The sequence below is a fragment of the Dipodomys merriami genome, unplaced genomic scaffold (genome assembly GCF_024711535.1).
Source record: "Dipodomys merriami isolate MVZ:Mamm:240054 unplaced genomic scaffold, mDipMer1.0.p SCAF_71, whole genome shotgun sequence".
In the NCBI taxonomy this organism is placed as follows: domain Eukaryota; kingdom Metazoa; phylum Chordata; class Mammalia; order Rodentia; family Heteromyidae; genus Dipodomys; species Dipodomys merriami.
The window spans coordinates 1,085,236-1,110,015 of record NW_027206302.1 but is presented as its reverse complement, the minus strand read 5'-3'; the positions used below and the strand labels follow the sequence as shown (position 1 = coordinate 1,110,015).

Below are 24,780 nucleotides of genomic sequence, written 5' to 3'. Positions count from 1 at the left end.
GTCCTTCTTTGCTGGCTCACACCTATAATCCTAGCTACTCAGGAGGCTGAGATGTGAGGATCACAGTTCAAAGCCATCCCGGGCAGGAAAGGCCTTGAGACTCTTATCCCCAATAAACCACCAGAAAACTGGAAGTGGCGCTTTGGCTCAAGTGGTAGAGCGCTTGCCTTGAGCTGAAGAGTTTAGGGACAGCGCCCAGGCCCAGAGTTCAAGCCCCACGACTGACAAAAAAATTAAATAAATAAAAAGAAATTTAAAAAATAAAGATGAAAAAAAATAAAGATGAACAATGCAAGCATAAAGACTATTCAAATCTCTTCCACAAAGAAACGGGCCGTGCTTCAGTGGTAGAGTGCTTGCCTCACTTGTATGAGGCCCTGAGCTCCATCCTCAAGATGTAAAAAAAAAAGGTATTGATCTCAAGCAGTGGCAGAATCTGAGTCCTCAGGGAACCTCTGACCTTCTTCCAGTGCAGCCTTCCTTTCCCGGCCTCCATCACTCCAGGGCCACTTTCCCAGGGGAGGTGGGTGGGGGGGCAGTTAATGAGTCTGGAAGCCCAGCATTCAAGGCCTCAGGCCCTTCCCCAGCCCTTCATCTTCTGGGTTTACTCACCCCTGCCCATTCCAGATCATTCCCTCACTGCCCCCACTGCCCGCTGCGTTCCCTTATCTATTCCATGCTGGCGCTGTGCTCTTTGGGTGAGGACACACTTCCTGTCTTTTACTCCTGGCCTTGCTCAGGCCAGCTTACCTCAGCTCACCTCCAGGCTCAGGCCAGCGGTGCTCTCGTTTCTCCCGAGCTGGTACAGAACTCATGGAAGTCCTGGACACAGGGCCAACCTCTCCTCAGGTCTTTGAGCATCTGTTGAATAAATCCATCAATGAACCTCTGACTAAAACTCCAGGTGGCTGTCAGTGAGACCACAGACGGGCCCTGCCTCAGCCTCCAAACTTCCCACACACGCTCACAAATTCTGACTTCTGCTTTTATACTCAAACAACAGTTTGGCTGAAAATAAAGTCCTTGAGTCACACCATCTGTCCTTGATGACATTGTAGGTGCTGTTCTATTGTATTCTGACAACTGAAGCTGCTGGGAAGAGGTCAGAGGCCAGCCTGCTATTTGCTCTCCTGTATGTGACTTGTTTCTTTGTGGCTAGGCACCTACCCAAAGAATTCTTTCTGAACTTTAAAATCAAATCACTATTTTTGTGTGTGCCAGTCCTGGGGTTTGAACTCAGGGCCTAGGCACTGTCCTTAACCTTCTTTTGCTCAAGGCTAGCACTCTACTCCTTGAGCCAGTTCTGACTTTTTCTGTGTATGTGGTACTGAGGAATCAAACCCAGGGCTTCATGCATGCTAGTCAAGCACTCTACCACTAAGCCACATCCCCAGCCCTTTCCTTCCTTCTCTCTCTCTCTCTCTCTCTCTCTCTCTCTCTCTCTCTCTCTCTCTCTCTCTCTCTCTCTCTCTCTCTCTCTCTCTCTCTCTCTCTCTCTCTCTCTCTCTCTCTCTCTCTCTCTCTCTCTCTCTCTCTCTCTCTCCTCTCTCGCCGGTCGTGGGGCCTGAACTCTGGGTATGGGCACTGTCCCTCAGTTCTTCAGTTCAAGGCTAGTACTCTAGCCACAGCGCCACTTCCGGTTTTTTTCTGTTTATGTGGTGCTGAGGAATCAAATCCAGGGCCTCATGCATGCAAGGCAGGTACTCTACCACTGAGTCACCTTCCCAGCCCCCCTCTTTCTTCCTCCCTTCCTCCCTTCCTCCCTTCCTCCTTTTCTTTCTTTCTTTCTTTCTTTCTTTCTTTCTTTCTTTCTTTCTTTCTTTCTTTCTTTCTTTCTTTCTTTCTTTCTTTCTTTCTTTCTTTCTTTCTTTCTTTCTTTCTTCTGTCAAGGTTATGGTAGCAACTGTGTTCATTCTTTATTTCCACCAAGCTCTCATCCTGTCAGATGAACATTTTGCACATGGTGATCATGTTTTAAACTTCTTTGCCAGTCTGTTTATAAGCTAACTATACCAAGGGACTTGCTTGAGCATTTTCATGTTTATTTAATGGTGGAATGCCAGGCCATGGAGCCACAGAACCATTATTTATTTCATGGTTCTAATGCTCTCAGACTTTTTTTGTGTATCTGTTGCAGGTGCAGGAGCTTGGGCTCCAGGCCTCGCCATCTCAAGCTCAGTTTTCTTGCTCATGGCTGGTGCTCTGCCACCTGAGCCATGCCTCTAGTCCAACTTTTTTTTGCCAGTTGGTTGAAGATGGGGTTTTTGTGGATTTTTTCTGCTCAGGTTGACTTCAAACTGCAATCTTCCTGGTCTCAGCCTCCTGAGTAGGTAGGATTACAGGTGTGAGCCACTAGCACTGGGATTTTGATTGGACTCTTTTTTTTTTTTACAGAGATAATTCTGTATTGCATGTGCATTCATTGTTCTGGGTGCTTCCTTTGCTTCTCATGTGAAGCGAGGCTACTCTCATGCTTTACTTTCTCTGTCTCCTCTCTGGAGTTGCTTCCTCCTGTCCTTGATGCAGGTGCCTCTTAGAAACTCCAGAGCTTTTTCTATTGTTGTGCATGGAAACTTTACACAATGTACACACCAGCCATTTGCTTCATTCCCAAGTGGATTGTTAGTTTTTTTTTTCTAATATGCAAACTTGCAATGTTTTTGCCTTTTCATCATTGCATCTGAAGTTTCTTTGATCAAATTTTTCTAACACACTTTGTGCGCACATCTGGTCTGTGTGGCAGGTGGATGAGAAAGTACGGGGGGGGGAGGGGAGGACAGGACACTTCAGTGAGGCTGGGGATATAGTGTGCTCTGACAAACAGCATCACAGTCAGAACAACAGCTGTAGCTGGGCACTGGTGGCTCATAGCTGTAATCCTAGCTACTCAGAAGACTGAGATCTGAGCACCATGGTTCAAAGCCAGCCTAGGCAGGAAAGTCTGTGAGACTCTAATCTCCAATTAACTACTAAAAAGCTGGAAATGGTACTGTGACTCAAACTGATAGAGCCACTAGCCTCAAGCCGAAAGCTCAGGGACTCAGGGACAGCGCTCAGGCCCAGCACACACACACACACACACACACACACACACACACACACACACACACACACACACACACACACACACACGCACGCACACCAGAGTGGCTTGAAGCACTCCAGCCATCCCCTGTTAGCCTGTTATCCTTAGCCTATTTTTCAGGTTGGTTTTGTGGATTTTTCGCCTGGTACCCACAATCTTCCTATTTTACAACTCCCACATAGCTGGGATAACAGGCACACACCATCATGCCAAGTTTATTGGTTAAGTTTATTGGTTAGCTGGGCACTGGTGGCTCACACCTGTAATCCTAGCTACTCAGGAGGCTGAGAGCTGAGGATCACTGTTCAAAGCCAGCCCGGGCAGGAAAGTCCTTACGACTCTTTTTTTTTTTTGGTCAGTTGTGGGGCTTGAACTCTGGGCTTAGGCACTGTCCCTAAGCTCTTCAGCTCAAGGCTAGCACTCTACTGATTTTTTAGTAGTTTATTGGAGATAAGAGTCTCATGGACTTTCCTGCCCCAGCTAGCTTTGAACCGTGATCCTCAGATCTCAGCCTCCTGAGTAGCTAGGATTACAGCCGTGAGCGACCGGCACCCGACTCATTATGACTCTTATCTCCAATTAACCACCAGAAAAACAGAAATGGAGCTGTGGCTCAAAGTGTTACATCGCTAGCCTTGAGCAAAAAGAGCACAGGGACAGCACTATGGCGGGGGGAAAAAAAAAAAAAAGATGGAGTCTTAAGATTTTTTTCCCCCCCAAGCTGGCCTTGATCTTTGATTCTCCTGATCTCAGTTTCCTGAAAAGCTGGGATTACAGGCAGGAGCTACTGTGCCTGGCTAGTATGCCTAATTTTTTGTTTTGTTTTGTTTCATTGGTGGTGGGGCTTGAGCTCTGGGCTTGGGCTCTGTCTCACAGCTCTTCAGCTCAAGGCAAATACTCTACCACTTGAGTCATAGCGCCACCTCACCAGTTTTCTGGTGGTTTATTGGAGATAAGAGTCTTATAAACTTTCCTGCCTGGGCTGGCTTTGAACTGTGATCCTCAGATCTCAGCCTCCTGAGTAGCTAGGATTCCAGGTGTGAGCCGCTGACGCCCGGCAGTGTGCCTAATTTTCAAACAGTCCTGGTCACAGGAGTGGTCAGAGGTGGTGAGAGATGTGATATGGTTGACCATCATTTCAGGATTGGTCTGGCAGGGCCTGGAGAGAAACTGGGGAAACATCAACTCTCACCGCAGATGTCACTGATTATGAAGGTACTGGAGCTGTGGCTCAAGTGGTAGAACACCAGTCTTGAGTGAAAAAGCAAAGTAAGAGTGTGAAGTCCCAACACTTGCAACAAAGAAAACAAACGGAGGCAGGGAGGCCAAACTTTTATGTGGACCCGAGTAGTCAGTGCTTTATAGCAAATGCAGTTTCTAAAAACCTGTTATAACTCCTCGCCTGTGTATGAACATAGCTCAGTCTTGAGGCAATTAGCTTTGTAGGTTTCCTGGCCATGACAAGGGGCAAACCATAGTAGCTGAAGTAGGGAAAAATCAAAAGAACCCATGATTTAAGTCTAAAGGTAGAAACACCATTGTAAAGTAGAATACAGGTTGAGTCAAAGTCAGGAGACATGCAATTAAGGAAATTGTGTAGAGAGACCTCTTGTTTATTAAAAAAAAAAAGTATGCGTATGGACTACTAAAACATAGGTTTAGAGTCAGCTAAAATAGTCATTTTCTGTCTCTACTACTTACATAGTAGGCCTTAGCCAAAAGAAAGAGCTGGCCTTTGTCAGAAGTGCCTGGAGGGGAAAGCCAATAACAATGTAGGCTACTGGCTTTTTCTCCAGAACCTCTCAGCTTTGGTTACTTTTGGCACATGTACTCCCTGTTGGTAGTTGTTTTTCTTGTCTTGTAGGACTGGGGTTGAGCTCAGGGCCTTCTGCTTGCTGGGCAAGTGCTTTACCATTTGAGCCACTCAAACTACAAAGTTTGTTTCATTTTGTGTTGTTTTTGAGACAGGGTCCTACATGTAGTACGGTAAAGGCTGGCCCAGAGCTCACCATCCTCCTGTTCCAGCTACATACACATGCTGGAACGAGAGCTGGAAGTACATCTAGCATATCCCTGGTTTGCAAAGAAGAATGAGTCTCAGTCAGGCGCCAATGACTCACACCTGTAACCCCAGCTACTGAGGAGGCTGAGATTTGAGGCTCATGGTTCAAAACTAGCCTAGGCAGGAAAGTCTGTGAAATTCTAATCTCCAATTAACCACCAGAAACGCAGAAGTGGAGCTGTGACTCAAGTGGTAGAGCACTAACCTTCAGCGAAACAGCTCAGGGACAGCACCCAGGCCCTGAGTTCAAGCCCCATGACCACCAACAAAAAATATTAATTAATTTAAAAAAGAATGCCTCTCAGAATGGTTTTGTGGCTTAGGGGTGCAGCAACTCATGCTTGTAATCCCAGCTACTTTGGAGGCTAAGGTCTCCAAGCAAAAATTTTGTGAGACCCCCTCATTCCCAGCAAAATAATAATAATGATGATAATAATAACAACAACAAAAATGGAAATGGAGGCATAGCTCAAGTGGTAACACACCAGCCTTGAGCAAAAAGCTAAGAAAGAGTGTGAAACCCCTTGGAGTCTCAGCCCACAGGTGACGACTGTTGCCCCTATTTCCGTTCCCACCTTACTCATCATAGGCCCTGTGTTAGGATCCTGGGATAAACAGCACATTCACACCCCTGCCTGCACTGAATTTGCAGACTAATTGGGGAAACAGACAAGGAGGAAGATGTATTGGATGCTTGTCATTCATCACTGCTCACTCAACATTGTTTTTCTTTCTTTTTTTTTTTTTTTAATTGTGAAGATACTGTACAGAGGGGTTACAATTTCATGGGCAAGATAATGAGTACATTTCTCATCAAGCATTGGAGCCTCCTCCTTTGTTTCCCTTTCCATCCCTTCCCATCTTCCCCCTGCCCCCCCAATCCTCCCCAACCCACCCAATCCTCCTCCCCCCCTCGTCCCCCCTTCCCCCGCACCAAAGTTGTAAAGTTCGTTTTCGACATAATGACTTGTACATCTCATTGTTGCAATGGGTCCACCTGTATCCCTATTTAAACGATTTGTTTTTCCCCTTCCCCTCCACAAATTATACCCACATCAAATACAGTGAAAGCAGTTTTCACTCCACATTTTGGATTGCTCCTGATAATTTGTGTTTCTCCTTTCCAAAGTCCAAACAAACATTTTTACTTTTTTTTTTTGTCATGGGGCCTGAATTCGGCCTGGGCGCTGTCCCTGAGCTCTTCAGCTCAAACAAGCCTTTCTTGCAGCTGGCAGGTGGGGGTGAGCCTGCAGTTTCTCTGATCCTCTCCTCCTAATGTTCTCCCTCCCCCCCCCCCCCCCCGCCCCACAACCGGACACACCTGCTAGGAGGTGAGCACTGTGTGTGCATACTCCTTTGAGTGTCTTTTTTTGCTGCCCCAGATGGTGGCCAAAGCACTATGGTCCTGGGATCACCAAGGGCAGTAGCAACTCCCCCATGAGTACAACTCTGAAGTATGAGTCTTGGAGAAGTTTCTAGAACCCATTTCTCTAACATTCCCATTCCCAGTGAATCCCCTATTTGAACTAGACTCTGCTGTTGGCAGGCAAGAATACTAATAAGTACACAAGCAGAGAAATATGTACTGTGAGAACTGAGCAGGTAGGAGGCGAAGAGCCTGGTCTGTATCATGTGGTGATACAGCTGGATCCAAGCCCAGGACAATAAGAATTCAGGGCCCGCCCTGCTGCCCTGGGTACTGTAGGATCCACACACCTACTGGTAAACGATCTATCTATAGCTTCTCATCCCAACTCTGTTCAAGTGCACAGGCTGCAGGTAGCCAGGGAGGGTCTTTGCACATGGTTCCAAGTCATGTGACTTCTTTCAGGGCCTGCCATACCTATACTCTCCCTTGAGACCAAAGTGCTACAGGACTGTGTGTTTGCAGAAATGTGATCCTCATGCAATTCTATAGCCATCTTGGGGTCAGAAATGAGCTAGTGGCTGGGGGCTGGAGGCGGTTGGACTCACCCCAGGAAGATGGGGAAGGCAGAGCCTGCCCAGGGCTGGGGGAGGGGGGGTGTCCTAAGTTCAGGCCATTTAGTCCCACTGTGCTGTGAGAACCTAATTTGTGCCTTAGACATGACTGCACACTGCAAAGCTAGCTGCAGAAAGGAAAGTAGGGGCTGTACCCACAAGGCATGAGCTGCTGTAACTAAATCAGTATCTTGTCCTGGGAGACAGAACAAATCGCCTGGAGCAGGGGGGCTGGTGGGATGTCAGCAGTCAATCACTCTGAGGTTTACCCGATGGCCACCGGCCTGTGAACAGCCTGAGACGGAAGCTGCCCTCCTGTTGGGACGGATTTCTCTGCATTTTCTAAGGATCATGGGTCAATAGCTACAAACTGCTCAAATAAATTCCTGTCTCTGCTCCCTGGGCCCTCAGATGGGATGGTGAATGGCTGCATAGATCGAGTTTCCAGCACCATGTCAGCAATGGCTGTCCATGGTCTTCCTGGAGCATTACAACAGTTTAGCATGTTGGAGCTACAGGTCCCATTGCAGAGATATAGAAACAGGCGCAGAGAGGAGACCTTATCACCAAGTCCCAGAGCCATTGGCCTCAAGGCCTACAAGTGTCAGGTGTAAGTTGGGGTAATTGCATGGTCCCTGTCCAAGGACGGGAAAGGAAAGTTACCCCCAAGGTCATGCAGCAATGTGTAATAGAACCAAGGAAGGAGCAGGCGTGCAAGTCACTGCACCCTTGACCCGAGAGCCCTTGACCTGAGAGCTCGTGTGCCTGGACCATCTGGCCTCTGCACACAGCACCGAAGTCCGTATTTCTCTGAGAAGTCCCTGGAGGGAGAAGCAGGAGCCTTCTCCATTCCAGTGCCAAGGCCATCAATTCCTGGCTCTGAGAGGAAGGGCCTGCTCCCCAAGGCTGTGGCTCTATTTTTAGCCTTGAATCCATCAATAAGTGGAGCCTGGCAGATCAGGCAACTCCTGGCAGCCTGATATTATTAAGAGAGAAAGGGACCATTTATTAAGTACTTTCTGAGTAAGTGGGGGTGTGGGGGGGTTATGGGAAGTGCTTTGCATGGATTATCTGCTTCATTCGTCATAACCTGGATCTAAGTCATGACTGTAATCATCTCTTGATGTCATTTGATAGATAAAGCTCAGAGAAGTCAGGGAGCTGGCATGAGGCTGGCCACACAGCAGATAACCTGCAGAGCCACAAGCCAAGTGCATCCAGATGCAAACCATGTCAGGTCTGTGGGCGCTCAAGTTCAAGTCCAAAATCAAAATCCAGTCCAGTTGGATAAAATGTGTCTCTGCTCATTGAGTAGCTGAGTCAGGGAGGGGATGGGGTGGGGGCAGACAGGCAGTTACTGAGCTCGAGGGAGAGCATTGAAGATGGGGGCTCGGGGTCCCCAGAAGGAGGACGCCTGGCTGGCTGGGGCAGGTGGTCACACCTAGGCACAGGCAAGGAGATGGGACATTCAGGCCTGTCTAGGGAACAGCAAACAGTCTGCTGCTGATGCCAGGGGCCAAGACCTGGGAGAGATTCTGAACAGTCTGGAAACTAAGAGGGCTTCTGACTTCCAGATTTGGAAGACTTGTAAGCACAGAGTGATTCTGTTATGTCTGGACTTTAATAAGTGTAGAGGATTGATTGTGTGGGGGGGTGCTGAGGGGGGAGATACTACTGGGGCTTGAACTCAGAGCCAAGGCACTGTCCTTTAGTTTTTTTGCTCAAGGCTAGCACTCTACTAATTGAACTGTATTTCTATGTCTGGCTTTTTGGCAGTTAAGAGATAGAAATAAGAATCTCATGGACTTCTGCCCAGGCGGGCTTTGAATCTCAGCCTCTTGGGTAGCTAGGATTACAGGTGTGAGCCACTGGTGCCCAGCTGCGAGGATGGATCTGAGGGAGACAGAGGGAAGTCTAGATGGCTGCTGTGGTCTGGCTGCCAGCACTGAGCTCTTGCAGGAGTGTGGTATCTGGTTAGGTGCTTCTCCACAATCACCTGGTACCCACCATAGGAGCTCAAACCATGTCAACTCTTCACTAGCCATTATTACTGCTCCCTCCACCCTCCCGTCCAGATGGGGAAACTGAAGCTTTAGGAGAGCAAGTGACCACCAGGACACTATACTGGAGTCTGTGTCTGGCTGATGCCATAGATACAAAAGCTATTCTTGCCCATTGAGAGATTATCCAATCGAAACAGTTCCAGGCACATAACTTTTATCTGCAGTCCAGGAATGGGGAAGATAGAATAGGCTTCAGAGGTAATAGAGAGGCTCATTTGGTTTGGTTTTGCCCTCAAAGTAAGTATGTTCATTCACACACTCCACAGGTGCCAGCCATGAACTCCTAGTCATAAGGCTTTTCTGGTGTGAGCTGAAGGACAAACCCAGTGGTAGGAAAGGCAGGGCACAGTGTGGGAAGTGGGAAAGGACAGGTCCAAAGTCCAGGGTCCCAGGAGCTCTGAGGTCCCCATGATCAGAAATGCAGCCAGGGCCCAGAGCTCAGAGCCCTGAGCCCCAGTAGCAAGTAGAATTGGGGAATAAAGGAGGGGTCCCTCTCTGTCTCAAGTACATTTAACATAAGGCTGTGGTCCAAAGTCTCCAAGGCAAAAAGTAGTATAAGACATACATGTGCGTATGAGCACACACATGTACATACAAGCACACACATATACATACATGTGCACACACATGTGCACACACAGATAGCATGGCATGTCCAAGTGTCAAAGAGACACAGGAGCCAACTAAAAAAGCTCCCAATGGCCCAAACTGTAGCGTTGGATTGCAATCCAACGTATGAAATAAATATGCATGAATCCATGCTGGTATAAATGGCTGAATAAATGCTATAAATAAATAAATGATTGAGGAGGGACAGCTCTCCCTTGCAAAAATACAAATAATTGATGTACCTTGTCCCCCTGCAAGGAAGTGGTGCATCATTCCCCCCCCCCATAAACACGGCTTGAGCAGAGCGGGGCACTGCGCAACTTCCTCCCTGACAGCTCCCATGGGGAGGCTGGGAGAAGAAGAGCCACCTTTTCTGTGGAGAAAGCCAGCCCATACTACCTGAGCCAGGTGATCTAGCGTGAAGGTGGCATCACATGGATTTCATGTATGCCATTGGCAGTCTTGGGCAGGATGCCAGCGGTGCCTGGCAGCTTTGGAACTGGGCCAGTTGTGTCTGTCCCCATAACTGAGGGAGACACTGGCAGGGTCCTCAGCTGCTAGGAACCCAGAAGTGCAGGGCGTCCCGTCCCTTCACTGTGGCCCAGGTTGGAGGATCCTGCCAGTAACACAGTGTCCAGCAGATGGGACAGTGATCTATCTACAGGGACAGGGTTGGCAGTGTGTGGCAGCAGGTGTGACCTTCAGCGCAAAAGGGCAGTACTGGCTAGAGGCGTCCCCAGGGATTAGTGGGGGCAATGGCACTGGGCAGCCTCAGAAGGCCCTGGGGCAGCCATGTCCGTCTGCCTTAGGACACCTCTGAGTGTTCTGTGGGCTGCAACCTCTGGCTTAGGGCTTCCAGGTCTGCTCCTGGGCCTCTAGTTCACAAGGCAGACTTGTTCTTGTGAAGCCTGTCCTTCAGCAAGCAAATGCTAGAAGATATAGCAGTTATCCCAATTAGTAAGGCTGTGAATGTGGCTTAGTGGAGGAGTACTTGCCTTGCATGCATGAAGCTCTGGGTTTGATTTCTCAGCACCACATAACAGAAAAAGCCGGAAGTGGTGCTGTGGCTCAAGTGGTAGAGAGCTAGCCTTGAGTACAAAGAGGCTCAAGGACAGCACCCCGGCTCTGAGTTCAAGCTTCTGGACCGGAAAAAAAAATTATTTCAATTAGTTACAGTTAACAATAAAAAGCTGAATGTGGTGGCTCTAATTTCAGTCCTTAGGAGGTTGAGGCAGGAGCTCTTGAGTTCAAGGTCAGCCTGGGCTACAGAGAAAGACCCTGTTTTTTTTTTGTTTTTTTTTTTTTAATCATTAAAAACAAAAGAGCCAGCTGTAATGGTTCACGCCTCTGATCACCCAGGCTACTTAGAAGGTTAATATAGAGAAGATTGCCATTGAAAGCCAGCCTGGGCAAAAAGTTCATGAGGCCCCATCTCAACAGAATAAACCAGGGAGTGGTAGTGTGTGCCTGTCACATCCACTAGGGCAGGAAACATGAAGAGGAGTCCCGCATGGACAAGTGCAAAACCCTGAGTTTAAATCCTGATGCCAACCAAAAAAAGATTTCCTTGGAGCAGTGATTGTAGTAAACAGTGACATCCAATCTGAACTCTCTATTTCTAACCATGGCAATCTGATTATGATGGTTTTTAATAAGCATCATCTAACATTTTTGTAATTAACTTTTTTTGGAATATTTTCAGATTTACAGAAAAAAATAGGAAGAGTACTACAAAGGTTTGTCTGTAGACTTCACAATTCCCTATCATCCTATTTTCTTGCTTTTTTTTCACCCAACATTAAATTGAGATATATCTGTATTGGTATTGATATACAGATCTAACTGTATAACAATATCAATATTGGGTTCCATCGGTCTAGAAACTTCTCATGGTCTCATGTAACCATAGGTTTAGTGCTGGGAATTGCATCTGGTCACGTAGGCCTGTCAAATCCCTGGTCTTGCAAAGAAGGTATTTACCTAACCTAATTTATTCCTAATGTTATGACCATCATTAGGTTTTCAGTGTTCTGCACCAGGCTGGGAAAATAGCTTAGTCCCTGCCTGGCTTAGGGGTGGATGCCCAGCACTGCAGAAAAACCAATCTGTAGGTAAATGTTACAGTACAGACAGTAAATGCTGCATCACCATGAGAAAGTAAACGTTGAGTTGCTGGAAGAAGGCAGAAGTGGATAGGAGATGTCCAGGAAAATTATCTCATCAGGAAGAGAGTCAAAAGATATCAACTAGGCCGGGTGCAGGTGGCTCATATCTGTAATTCCAGCTACTCAGGAGGCTGAGATCTGAGAATTGCAGTTCAAAGCCAGCCCAGGCAGGAAAGTCTGAGAGAATCTTATCTCCAATAACTCACCAAAAACCAGAAGTGGTGCTGTGGCTCAAGTGGTACAGCACTCGTCTTGAAGAGCTCAGGGACAGTGCCCAGGCCCAGAGTTCAAGCCCCAAGACCAACAACAACTTCAAAAAAGATATAAACTAGGAAATAGAGATGTGGCTCAAGCTGTAGAGTGCCAGCCTTAAGTGTAAAGCTCAGGGACAGTGCTCAAACTCTGAGTTTAAGTCCCTGTACCAGCACAAAAAAACCCAGGGTTGGAATTGTGGCTTAGTGATAGATTGCTTGCCTAGCATGCATGAAGCCCTGGGTTTGATTCCTCAGTACCACATAAACAGAAAATGCTGGAAGTGGTGCTGTGGCTCAAGTGGTTGAGTGCTAGCCTTGAGCAAAAGAAGTTCCAGGACAGGGCCCAGGCCCTGAGTTCAAACCCCAGGACTGGCAAAACAAAAACAAAAGCAAAAAGCAAACAAAAAGATACAAGCTAAAGAAGAAATGGATGCTTAAGATTATTCAAAGTGAGGGGCTGGAAAGGTGGCTCAGTGGTAGAGTGCTTGCCTTGCATGCCTGAGGCCCTGGGTTCGATTCCTCAGCACCACATAAGCAAAAAGAAAAAAGCCGGAAGTGGCGCTGTGGCTCAAGTGGTAGAACGATAGCCTTGAGCTGAAGAGCTGAGGGACAGCACCCAGGCCCAAAGTTCAGGCCCCACGACTGGACCAAAAAAAAAAAAAAAAAAGATTATTCAAAGTGAGTTGTGCCAACAGAAAAACTAGAAATATAGATTTTTTTTTTAAAGAGCTATTGGGAGGAGAAAGAGAGGAAGGAACAGTTAATAAAAAATCTCATCGAGGGGCTGGGAAGGTGGCTCAGTGGTAGAGCGCTTGCCTTGCATGCCTGAGGCCCTGGGTTCGATTCCTCAGCACCGCATAAGCAAAGAGAAAAAAAAATCCGGAAGTGGCGCTGTGGCTCAAGTGGTAGAGCGCTAGGCTTGAGCTGAAGAGCGGAGGGACAGCGCCCAGGCCCAGAGTTCAGGCCCCACGACTGGATCCAAAAAAAAAAAAAATCTCATCGAAGCTGGGCAATCCTAGCTACTCAGGATGCTGTGCTCTGAAGATCTTATTTCAAAGCCAGCCTGGGTACAAAAGCCCATTGGGACTCTAATCCAAAGCTGGAAGTAGAGCTGTGGTTCAAGTGGTAGAGAGCCAGCCTTGAGAAGAAAAGGCAGAGACTCAGTGCGAGGCCCTGAGTTCGAGCCTGGTCCGGGCACGCAAGCACGCACATTCCACAGACTCAATGGATAGTGTTAGAACACTTTCAGCAGGTAATGGGGTGTACTGAATGCGTTTTATTCACAGGTAATCAGGCAGATTCACTTGACAGCAAAATGTAAAAAAGGAAAAAAGGGAAATTTTTCTCTAAGTTGAGGGTTTGCAAAATGAGAGGAAGTTTTCCAACTTGGCCTTCTCAGCTTTCCGACTGAGCCCGAACGTGCCTTTCCAGCTGCAGGAACGGTATGTGCGAGAAGAGCTATGATTTAAAAAGAGGCAAGACCCTAGCTGGGATTCCGACATTCCCCTGGGCACTCAGGCACATGCACTGGGGGTCTCGGGAAGGGACGAGGCCTGGGGCCCCGGGGCCTGCTCTGGCCCCGCCCCGGCCCCGCCCCGCCCCACCCCCGGCCCCGCCCCGCCCCCGGCCCCGCCCCGCCCCGGGCTCCAGCGCGGGCCCCTCCTCCCGGGAGCCCTCGGAGGGGAGAGAGCGCCCCCTGCCGGAGGAAACGACAGCACCTCGGCAGAGACCCCGCCCCTCCCTCCCTCCCCCGCATCATGTGATGCCAGCCTCTTCTCAGTGTGGGGTGGAACCTGGGATGGGAAGGAGAGGGTGGGGAGGGCACCCCGGCACCTTAGGTGAGAGGGGCTGGACCAGTTAGGTGGGTTGTTGGCCAGTATAGGCCAGGCCTGGGCACTTGGCTAGGTGTGTCTGTCATACGTGGAGGGGTTGGGGAAGGGGCAGCTGGGCATGAAGAGCTGGGCCTTCTGTTCTGAGAGAATTCCAGCTCTTCCACCTTCTGTGTGTCCTTGGGGGGGGGGGGCTCCATTTGCCTTTCTGAATCTGCCAGCCTCAAGTGACATAATGGTGTTGGTAGGTCCATTCCATGAAAGCAAGTGCGAGTTGTCAGAGAGGGAACTAGCCTGTGTGGGGGCGGGGACCCCGGACCGTCCCAATCCTTCCCGCTCTTGGGGCCACCTTACCTGAAGGGGAGGCCCAGCGTCTGGAGTGGCTGGCCCCAGGCTCTCCAGATGACCTCTCCTTCCCATCTCCACACAGGTGCTGCTTTGGGTTCAGACAGGAGCACAGATCTGTCCCAGAAAGGGGATACAGAGGACTCCAGCACAGAAGACCCCACTCTCCAACCCCTCCCCACATGCAGTCTTTCCCATGAAGATGTGGCAGGAGCCAGCTTGGTGCCCCGCCTGAAACCAGAAGTCCAGGTTGGAGCTCCAAGCAGGAAAGGAGTCCCCAGGAAGGAGGGAAATGGAGGTGAGGGCTGGGACGCTGGGGGCGCTGCTGGGGCTAGGCCGGGGCTCGTGGAGCTAGCTTTGAGGGGGAGCCAGGATTCCAGACCTGACCTCAAGCTGCCCACCTTGCCTGATCAAGGAAGTCCTTCAACTTCCAGGAGGTCCCCGGTCTCCCTGTGTGACTTCTTAGTTACCAGATGCCCCAGTAACCTTTGTAGCATGGCACCAGGTCTCCAACAAAAGACAGTGTTCGTAAGAGTGGAGAGGCAGGCGGGGATGGAAGGGGTCAGCTGTGAGCCTGGAGAGGTCCAAGATGAAGGTATGGGCTTTCCGGGGGGCAGAGGAAGAAATTCTACACACAGTCAAGAGAAGAGCCAGCCCCTCTCATCAGGCCTGGCTCCTGAGAGGGCAAGAAAGAGAAGCAGGAAGTGTGGGGCCTCTTCCCAGGGTGAGGAGGAGGCTGGTAGCATGTTATGGCTTGATGGGAGCCCTGGTGGGGACGGTCCATCTGTAGGAGGGCCCCCACAAACTGCTCACCTGGAGTCCTTGCGTGCCTCTCACAGTCCTTTCTCTAGCAACGACATTGGAGACCCAGCAGAGTGTGAATACTCACCAAATACAGGGGACCAGGCCCAACTAGGCAGCACCCATGGCTCTGATGGGTCCCCAGGGCCATGTGGAGGAGAGTTGTGCAGTTTAGCCACACAGGGTCCTCCTCAGAGTCCTGCCTTGGGCCCGGCAGGACCAGGACCCGCTTCTACAGAGCAGCCGGAAGTACAGCTCATGGTGGGCAAGGAAGACCAGGAGCGGTCAGAGGCCCAGGCCAGGCCAGTGTGCAGGGAGACTACTGCTACTGCTGCCAGCTGGTCTGAGCCCTGGAGCGGCCTCAGCTCCTCCCTGGAGGCTGCCACCAGCAAGGCCTGCACAGGCCTAGTCATCAGGCAGAGAAGATCGAAGTGCACTGAGAAGCTAAGAATGAATACAGAATCCTGCACCCAAGATCGAGTCACAGTCCGCGTCAGCCAGGATAGCTCAGAGGAAGCTAGCCCAGGAGGCTGTCCCACATGGGTAAGTTGAGTCTGAAAGTTTGGGAAAGGGGGGGCCAAGCTACCTCTCTCAAGGCTGTTTGGTACTTCATAGATCTAATTTAGATAGTTCATAATGAACATTATATTTCTCACACATGTTTGTTTTTTGGGACAGGATTTCCTTCTCCCTTAGCCTCTTCAGTGCTGGGATTATAGACATGCACCATTATATGTGACATTTATTTTATATAAACAGAAGTCCCTAAGTCAGGAAAGAGAAAAATAAACTCTTTACTGAATTCCCATGAAGGGTCCTTGTCTTTTGAAGTCAGCAAGTCTTGGGTTAAATTTTCACCTCTGCCCGTTTCCTAGCTTAGCAACTTCACAGTGTGTTTTTGTTTGTTTGTTTTGGTGGGATTAGGGTTTGAATTTAGGGTCTTATACTTTCTAGGCTTCTGCTCTACCACTTGAGCCACACCCTTTTCTTTAGTTTAGTTTTGAGACACGGTCTCACATTTTTATCCAGGGCCAGCCTAAGACCATAATCCTCCTACCTCTGCCTCACAAATAGCTGAGATTGTAAGTGTGTACCACTACACTCTAGATATTGACATTTCTTTTTGTTTTTTGGGGGGTCCGGTCATGGGGCCTGAACTCTGGGCCTGGACACTGTCCCTCAGCTCTTCAGCTCAAGGCTAGCGCTCTACCACTTGAGCCACAGCGCCACTTCCAGCTTTTTTCTTTTTGCTTATGTGGTGCTGAGGAATCGAACCCAGGGCCTCAGGCATGCATGGCAAGCACTTTACCACTGAGCCACCTTCCCAGCCCCTTGACATTTTTCTTAACCTAATTTTCCTCATCTTTATGAAGGAAATACTAATTCCATCTCAATGGTGGTATTTTGAGGATGGAGATTATGGTGTAAAATAACTTGCCTGGCATAAGGCACATAAAAGGTAAGTTGCTTAATGCATGTTACATTTGTGTTCCTTTGAGTGCTAACAATAGCCCTACAAGAGCAGAATTAGCCCCATGTTACCAGATGGGGAAACTGAGGCTCAGAGAGGTTAGCAAACAACATTGGAGTCAGGGCCAGTCACATTCCTTCTGTTTACTACTTCCCTTTCTGGTGCTTTTTCACATATAATACTCATTTTACTACTTGCATTCGGCATGTATTTTACATCACAGTTAGGAGATGACCTTTCTTATTTTTGTTGACTAATTTCCACATAGTTGAATGTTTTCACATTTATGAATGTGCATTATGTACTAAGTGGTTTTTTGCATATCATCTCCATCTGGAGCTCAGAGAGATAGAGTAACAGATCCAAGATCACACAGCTGGAAAATGGTAACCAGCACACAGACCCAGGATGTCCTGGGAGCTTGCTGCGCTGCCTGCCTGAGCCCCCGTCCACACTGTCAGTATGCAGCTTACTTCACGTGTGTTGAGGAGGTGTTGAGCCCTTTGTTTTTAACCTCTGCAGCAACCCTACAAGGTCGATGCTATTGATTAGACCCATTTCACTGAGGCTTTGTCAAGGCCAAGAAACCAACTAGTAGGACTGGTACAGGAGCTACAGAGCTAGTCACCTGTGTGTTTATCATTCACAACATCATTACATTGCGAAGCTGTGCTGGTGCTCTACCACCTGAGCCACACCTCTAGTCTGGCTTTTTGCTAGTTAATGGGAGGTAAGAGTCCCATAGACATTTCTGGCTTTGAGCTGTGAGCCTCAGATCTCAGCCTCCTGAGTAGTTAGGATTACAGGTGTGAGCCACTGGCAACTTGGCTAAAAAACTGTTCATCTTTACTTTAAAAACTATTATTCATTATAGGAAATAAGGAATAAATAATAAAGAATCTCCCTTGATGTCCCCATTCAGTGCTAACTTGATTGGTCATGTTGGGAGAGGTCCATGTGTCCAGTTTTCTCCCATGCCTGGGCATATTTTTTCTACCTAGAATTAGTGTCATAGGCAGTGAGTTTTTTTTGTTTTGTTTTGTTTTTTTGGGTCTGTTGTGAGGCTTGAACTCTGGGCTTAGGCGCTGTCCCTGCACTCTTCAGCTCAAGGCAAGCGCTCTACTGCTTGAGCCACAGCGCCACTTATGGTTTTCTAGTGGTTTATTGGAGATAAGAGTCTCACAGACTTTCTGCTCTGGCTGGCTTTGAACGGTAATCCTCAGATCTCAGCCTCCTGAGTAGCTAGGATTACAGGCGTGAGCCACTGGCGCCCTGCTAGGGTGGCGATGTTTAAAAACATTTCATTGGCTTTTTGGTGGTTAACTGGAGATAAGAGTCTCATGCACCTTCCTGCCTGAGCTGGCTTTGGACTGCGATCCTAAGATCTCAGCCTCCTGAGTAGCTAGGATTACAGGTGTGAGCCACCCCCCCTTTTTGTTCTCGTCCTGGGTCTTGAGCTCAGGGCCTGGGCTCTGTCCCTAGCCTCTCTGTAATTATGGCTAGTACTCTACAACTTGAGCCACAGTACCACTTCCTGCTTTTTCTGTTTACGTGGTACTGAGGAATCGAATGCAGGGCTTCACACATTCCAAGCACTTCAATGCCTTAGCTTTAATGGCCTTATCTGGACTTAGTGACTGCTGGAGGCCAGTCCCCTTCCACAGCATCTGCCGGTGCCCCTTTTCCTGCATGAACAAATGCTGTTAGTCAGTCGGTTCCAGGACTTGTCCTTTGGTTTCTGAGCTTTCTAGTATTTGAAGGTCTTTCTCAGTTGGAACACGTTGTCCTGCTGAATCCTCGCTTTTCCCGCGTCATTGTGTCCTTGCTGTCTGTGGACGTAGTTGACACATGACAGCCACAAGCCCTAGGCTGGGACTTGCTTTCCTGCTTTCCTCTATCTACTGGAGCAGAGTTTAGATCAGGGCCCTGGGACCCCCAGGTGGGCATTCAGTAGTCCTGGCTTTGCCTGGTGACTTAGGCAAGAGCTCTCTACCCTTCCGTCACGATTCCCTCCTGGGGCACACGTGGGTGTTACAGTGCTTACCTCCAGGCCAGTGGGCTGACACAGATTTGCTATCTAGCACTATTTCACCACATTGCCTGTGACATGTCCTGCTCCTCCTAAGGCTGCTCTCCCCATTTCAGATCACTTATGTAGATCAGATGTGGTTTCCTAGCTCTCTAGCCTTTGGGATGTGGGGAGTAGGGCATGTGGGGAGCGGGGCGGTGGAGCTGGGCTCCCACCTGGCTTGACTAGAAGCAGCCCCGGGCCGCTCTGTCCTCCAGGCCCATCCTTGCCTCTGCCACACAGTCTTCTCACAGCTTCCCAAACCACCCGTTGCCATGGCAACTGGCGCCAGCTGCAGGGAGAAGAATTGAGGCTGGGATGCGACAGGGACAGATAGGCGGATGGTTGAAAACAAGGCTGTGAGGGGTGTGGGCAGGCGTGGGCACAGAGCCCAGCTGGCCCAGAGTGCCAGTACCTTCCCCTGGGGCACCCTGGATGGAAGCAAGGGCAGACAGATGGGTTCAAGGTCAGCCTGTGCCTCTTAGTCCAGGGCGGCTTCAAGTGGAGCCATCATCTGAATCTTGGTTATGTCTTCTGTCAAATGGAAGCAGACACTGGGCCTGGTGGGAGAGGTGGGCTGGGCTGTGTTCTTCTGGCTAGAGACGGAGGGTGTCAGGATGCCCTTCCGAGATCCTGAGCTGTGGACAGGGAGGTTAGGAGCTACCTGTGGGTAGGATAGGAGGGCACACAAGGAGAGAAGTTCTGCCAGGGCATCCTGCCCTGCTCTGTCTGCCTGCCACAGCTTCTCTGGCCCAACCATACCCTGTTAGGTGGTATGCTTCGGGGGAGCTTTTGAAGTTGAAGGGTGACCGGTGACCTGTGATGAGCTCTCTGGGGATGTGGCTCTGTGGTACAGCACTTGCCTAGCATGTACCAGGCCCTGGGTTTGATCCCCAGTACTGCCAGGAAGCAAAAACAAGAAGCAAACCAGCCCTTTTTACCATTTACTTGTCACCAGAGCATCAGGGTCAAACCCTCATTTCACTAATTAAGAAAGCTGACATTCCCAGGCCAGGCACTGGTGTCTCATGCCTGTAATCCCAGCTACGCTGGAGGCTGAGGTCTGAGAATTTCTGATCTAAGCCAGCTCAGGCAGAAAAATCTGTGAGACTCTTATTTCCAATTAACCAGCAAAAAACCCAAAACACCCAGAAGTGGAGGAATGGTAGAGTACCAGACTTGAACAGAAAAAAAATCAAGTGAGAGCACAAGACCCTGAGTTCACAAGCTCTGGTACCAGCATTAAAAAAAAAAAAACCAAACCAAACAAACATCTGGCATACAGAAGTTAATGACTCATTCAGGGTTCTTAGAGCCAGTTAAAGGGTAGAGCCAGGATTTGAATTCAGGTCTGCATGACTTCCAGAGTCTGTGCAAAATACAGGTTCTAGTCCCAAGGACTGTGGATGCCAGAGGGAGGAGTAGGGCTGAGGAGTGGACAGGGAAGTGTTCAGAAGGCAGAAGAAGTACGAAAGGGCAAACCAGAAAGAAGACGGTGCAGGTGTAAAGGCCCTGAGGTTTGCCCCTTGCCTCTGGGACCCTTATTTTGCTTTCTATCTCCATGAGTTTGACTTCTGAGTGTCTCAGATAAGCAAAACCATATAGTAATTGTTCTTCTGTGACTATAGCACTTGGTGCAATACATCAGAATTATGTTCTCTTGCCAGTTGCTAGTGGCTCATGGCTATAATCCTAGCTACTCAGGAGACTGAGATCTTAGGATCGTGGTTTGATCTTGGTTTTGACTTTCTAGGCCAGGCAGGAAAGTTTGTGAGACTTATCTCAAATTAACCCTCAAAAAACCAGAAGTGGAACTGTGATTCAAAGTAGATCACTAGCCTTGAGCAAAAAGGGACAGTGCCCAGACCTTGAGTTCAAGCCCTATCATTGACAAAAAGAAAAAGAAAAAAAAGAATTAGGTTCTGCTGTGCGTAGGTGCCATAGTCTCTTTACCCATTCCTCTTTTAGTGGACGTTTAGATTGCTAATCTCTTTAGGCTGTTATAGATAGTGCCACTAGGAACGCTGCAGACAGGGTCCAGTCCAACTTTCTGCCCTGAGTTTTCCCTTTGTACATAATTCTCAGAGGTGAAATGACTAGAGGACTATCTTCAGTATCCAGAGTTATCATTCATTTCATTTTTGGTGTGCATTATTTAATCTTTTAAAAGGAATTTCTTTGCTATCTCAAGGTAATAAGTTTTTTGGGTTTGCTTTTTTTTTTTTTTTTGTATAATTGTATTTCACGTGGCGATCCTGTCATCTACTTGGAATTGATTTTGCCAGTGTCTGAAGTGGGGTTCCAGTTAAATTTTTATATGGATTTGCAATTGTTCCAACACCATTTACTGAAAATTCTGTCATTCTCCGCTTACATGGCAATGCCAGCGGTGTCATAAATCAAGTTTCTGTGTATGTGGAATTGGATTTCTGGTCTCCTTGTATTCATCTTATTCAAACTGTCTATCCATTTGCCAGTATAAAGCATCTTGATTGAAGGTGTGTATTAACAGGCCGTGAGAAAATCAGACAATTCTCTCAACTTGGTTATCTTCAGGAAGATCATTATTCGTGTGTGTATATACCCACATGTGTGTGCACGTGCCAGTATTGAAGCTTGAACTCAGGGCCTTATGTTCTCACTTGGCTTTTTTATTCAAGCTAGCACTCTACCACTGGAGCCACACCTCCAGTTCTAGTTTTAATTACTGGTTAACTGGAGATAAGAGTGTTGTGGAAGCCCAGCACAGGTGGCTCACACTTGTAATCCCAGCTACTTAAGAGGCTAAGTTCTGAGTCAAAGCCAACCTAGGCAAGAAAGCCTGTGAGACTCTTATCTCCAGTTAACCACCAGAAAACTGGAAACAGTACTATGGCTCATAGTGGTAGAGCAATAATAGCCTTGAGCAAAAAGAGCTCAGAGACAGTGTCCAGAACCTGAGTTCAAGACCCATGACTGACAAAAAAAAAGTCTTATGGAGTTTCCTGCCTGTGTTGGCTCTGAATGGAACTCCTCAGCTCCTCAGATCTCACTTCTTGAGTAGCTAAAAAGCTATAGGTGTGAGCCATCGGTGCCCAGCTTAGAAAGAGCATCACACTTAAGTTCTTTTTCTTTTGTTCTTTCATAGAAATATTATAATCAGTTTATGTCCCTCTGACCTGTTTGAATTTCAGTTGAAAATACAGTGAGCCTATAAGTCTGTTTGAGAAGAACTAGATCTTTACAGTCTTGAGTCCAGGAGCAGTGCGTGTGTGCACGCACACACACACACTCTCACACACACACTCTTTCTCACACACACACACACACACTTTCACACACACACACACTCACTCTCTCTCTCTCACACACACACGTAGATTTAGAAGTCAGCTTGATCCTTGTCTACTTTAAGAGAGTCTAGGGGCATCTTAGGTGTGTGGCATTGAGCTTTTAGAAACTAGGTAGGTGTTGGTTCAAGTCTTTATAGATAAAAGTTGAGACACAGTTGAAAGAAAGACTAAAGAAGCCTGGGTTGAGTTTGTTCAGGGGGAGACTATCACCGGCAGGCCTAAACTGATCTGGAGCTTTGACTAGAATTAGCTTCAGTTTTTGGCTCTGTTGACCTCATAGGTTGTAGTTTATTCTTACCATCAGAAGGCCCAGAATGTCTGATTATAGTGCTTTATATATATTTTTTGATGCTTTTGTAAAATGATAACTTAAAAAATTACAGATTCTCACTGTTGCTGCCATGTAAAAAATACCATTGATTTTTACCCATTGATTTTATATCCCAAAATCTTGCTGAACTCTTTATATCAAAGAAAAACATGTACTTTATCTATTAAAATGTCTTCTGTTTTCTCCATGGACAATTACATGTGGACAAACAACACTGTTATTTCTTCTTGGCTCTCCCCTGCCCCTCCTTGCTGCCTTCCTAGCCCAGACCAGGAGGATAACATTGAATGGAGTGGCCAGAGAGGATGACCAGCTCTGGATTTTAAAGGAAAGCTCAGTGTCATTTCACCTTGAGCAAAGTGTGTGCTATGTTTTCCTGATGATGCTATTTACCAGGTTAAGAGAGTTGTCTTCGCTTCCTGCCTTGCTAGTTATTCTCAATCCATAGTGCATTGGGAGACAATAATATGATACTATTCTCTCATTTATTAATGTAGTAAATTTAATGAGGTTTTTAATGTTAAGTCAATTTTGTCTTCCTGAAACAAACCCAACTTGATGATGTTCTATTCAAATATATTCTGAATTTGTGTGTGTATGTGTGTGCCAGTATTGGGGCCTGAATTCAGGGCCCAGCACTGCCTCTTAGCTTTTTCACTTAAGGCTGGTACTTTACCACTTGAGCCATAGTACCACTTCCTGATTTTTTTTCTGATTAATTAGAGGTAATGTAATACCCGAGAGTGAGAAAATCCACAGAGGCACGGTTATAGGTGACAAAGAAGTTTTATTAGTTGGTCTACAACCCTGTTTTGGGTTACCTCAGAAGTAAAAGTAGCTGCAACCTCCAAGGGGGCAAGTTTTTTTCTTTTTTCCTCCTTCCCACGGGCCTTTCCTCCCTCCATGGGCCACTCCGATCACCATAGGCCTCTCAGATTTCCATGGGCCTCTCCAATCTCTGCAGGCCTCTCCACTGTCCGCGGGCCTCTCCAACTCTCCATAGGCCTCTCCGACTCTCCACGGGCCTCTCCAAACCTGTGCGGGCCTCTCTGATCTCCACAGGACTCTTGGCTCTTCACAGGCCTTTCCACCTCTCCACCGGTCTCTCACCCTTGCACAGGCCTCTCCACTCTGCGCAAGAGTCCCCTGTCATATCTGCTGGCCCAGGTCTCCCCGCAGGCTGGCTGGGGCTTCCTAGGGCCAGGCTGGGCACTGCTTTGCTCCAGGAGCCAAGTTCCTTGCTGCGTGTCTCTTGTGGCCTCTCTCCTCTCTCTGTCTCCTCCCCGGAACCCCCTCCTTCCTGGAACCCCACTTGCCCCCCAAGCTGCCCTTTGACTCCCCGTCCCCCAGCAGCCTGGCGTTCATGGGGCGGGACTGTCTGCCCCATAGGTTCTCACAGTAAGGATCTCCCAAACTTTCCTGTCCAGGCTGGATAGAATCTATGGTCCTCAGATCTCAGCATCTTGAATACCTAGAATTAAAGACATGAACTACCTGCACTTGGCTCATTTCAGTTTCTTGTAGCTACTTATTTTATGGTTGGCATATGTCTACATTGCTGTATTTCCATCCTCCCTCCTTTATGGCCTCCTTTTAGATGTTTTTTTTTTATGTCTTTTAGGTTATTTCTTCATTCTCTGAGGTGTTTGGAAGTTTCTTGTGTTCTTTTGGTAGTTCTCTTAGAAAATTTATCATGCATACCTAAGTTATCAACGCATAAAAGTAGTTTGAATTCCTCTTTCTGTGCAATGCTGGGAGGACCTTGGAGTGTGTTCATTCTAGGCATGTACCTTCCCAATTTGTGTGCTATTGTTACTCCCTAAATTGGTCCTATTTTATTTTTTAATCTCACAAATTACACACTGCTATTGTCGTTTCATACAGTGTTTGCTTAGATTTAACAACATGTTTGTCATCTTGTGTGTGGAGGATTCCTCATTTTTCATCTCAGCTCATCTAAGTGGCTTCATTTCTCGTTCCTCCTGCCTCAAGTTCATCCTTTAGCATTTTGCTTATTGAGGAAAATAGAATTACCACGAGAAACAACTCTCTTTGTTTTCCATGCCATATCCTTTTCTTACTGAGTGTTGAAAAATATTTTGTCTAGGTCTGCAAGTGATAGTACTTTTCCTTAAGCACACTGAAAAATAACACCCTCCTATGTTTTGCTTGTCATTGTTATGGTGGAGAAGGTTTGAAATCCCAGCTCTGGACTGCTAGCTGTGTGACCTTGGGCAACTAACTCAACTCCTCTGAACCTAGGTTTTCTCTTCTATCAAATGAAGCCAGTAATTGTACCTGCCTGTTAGACTCATGGTAGGGGAGGGATTAAGCTCATAGTAGGAGCACATTTTAGGTGTTCTTGCAGGATATATATTTTTTAAA

General features: G+C 47.8%; 1 protein-coding gene across 1 annotated transcript in view; it reads left to right on the top strand.

Moving 5' to 3' along the window:
* Spocd1 (SPOC domain containing 1) overlaps nt 1-24,780 on the top strand; it is a 45,003-nt gene that overhangs the window by 5,967 nt on the left and 14,256 nt on the right. The window contains exon 3 of the mRNA XM_070008773.1: nt 14,478-15,736. Coding sequence (XP_069864874.1) covers nt 14,478-15,736 — 1,259 coding nt within the window. The remainder of the gene's footprint in view (nt 1-14,477; nt 15,737-24,780) is intronic.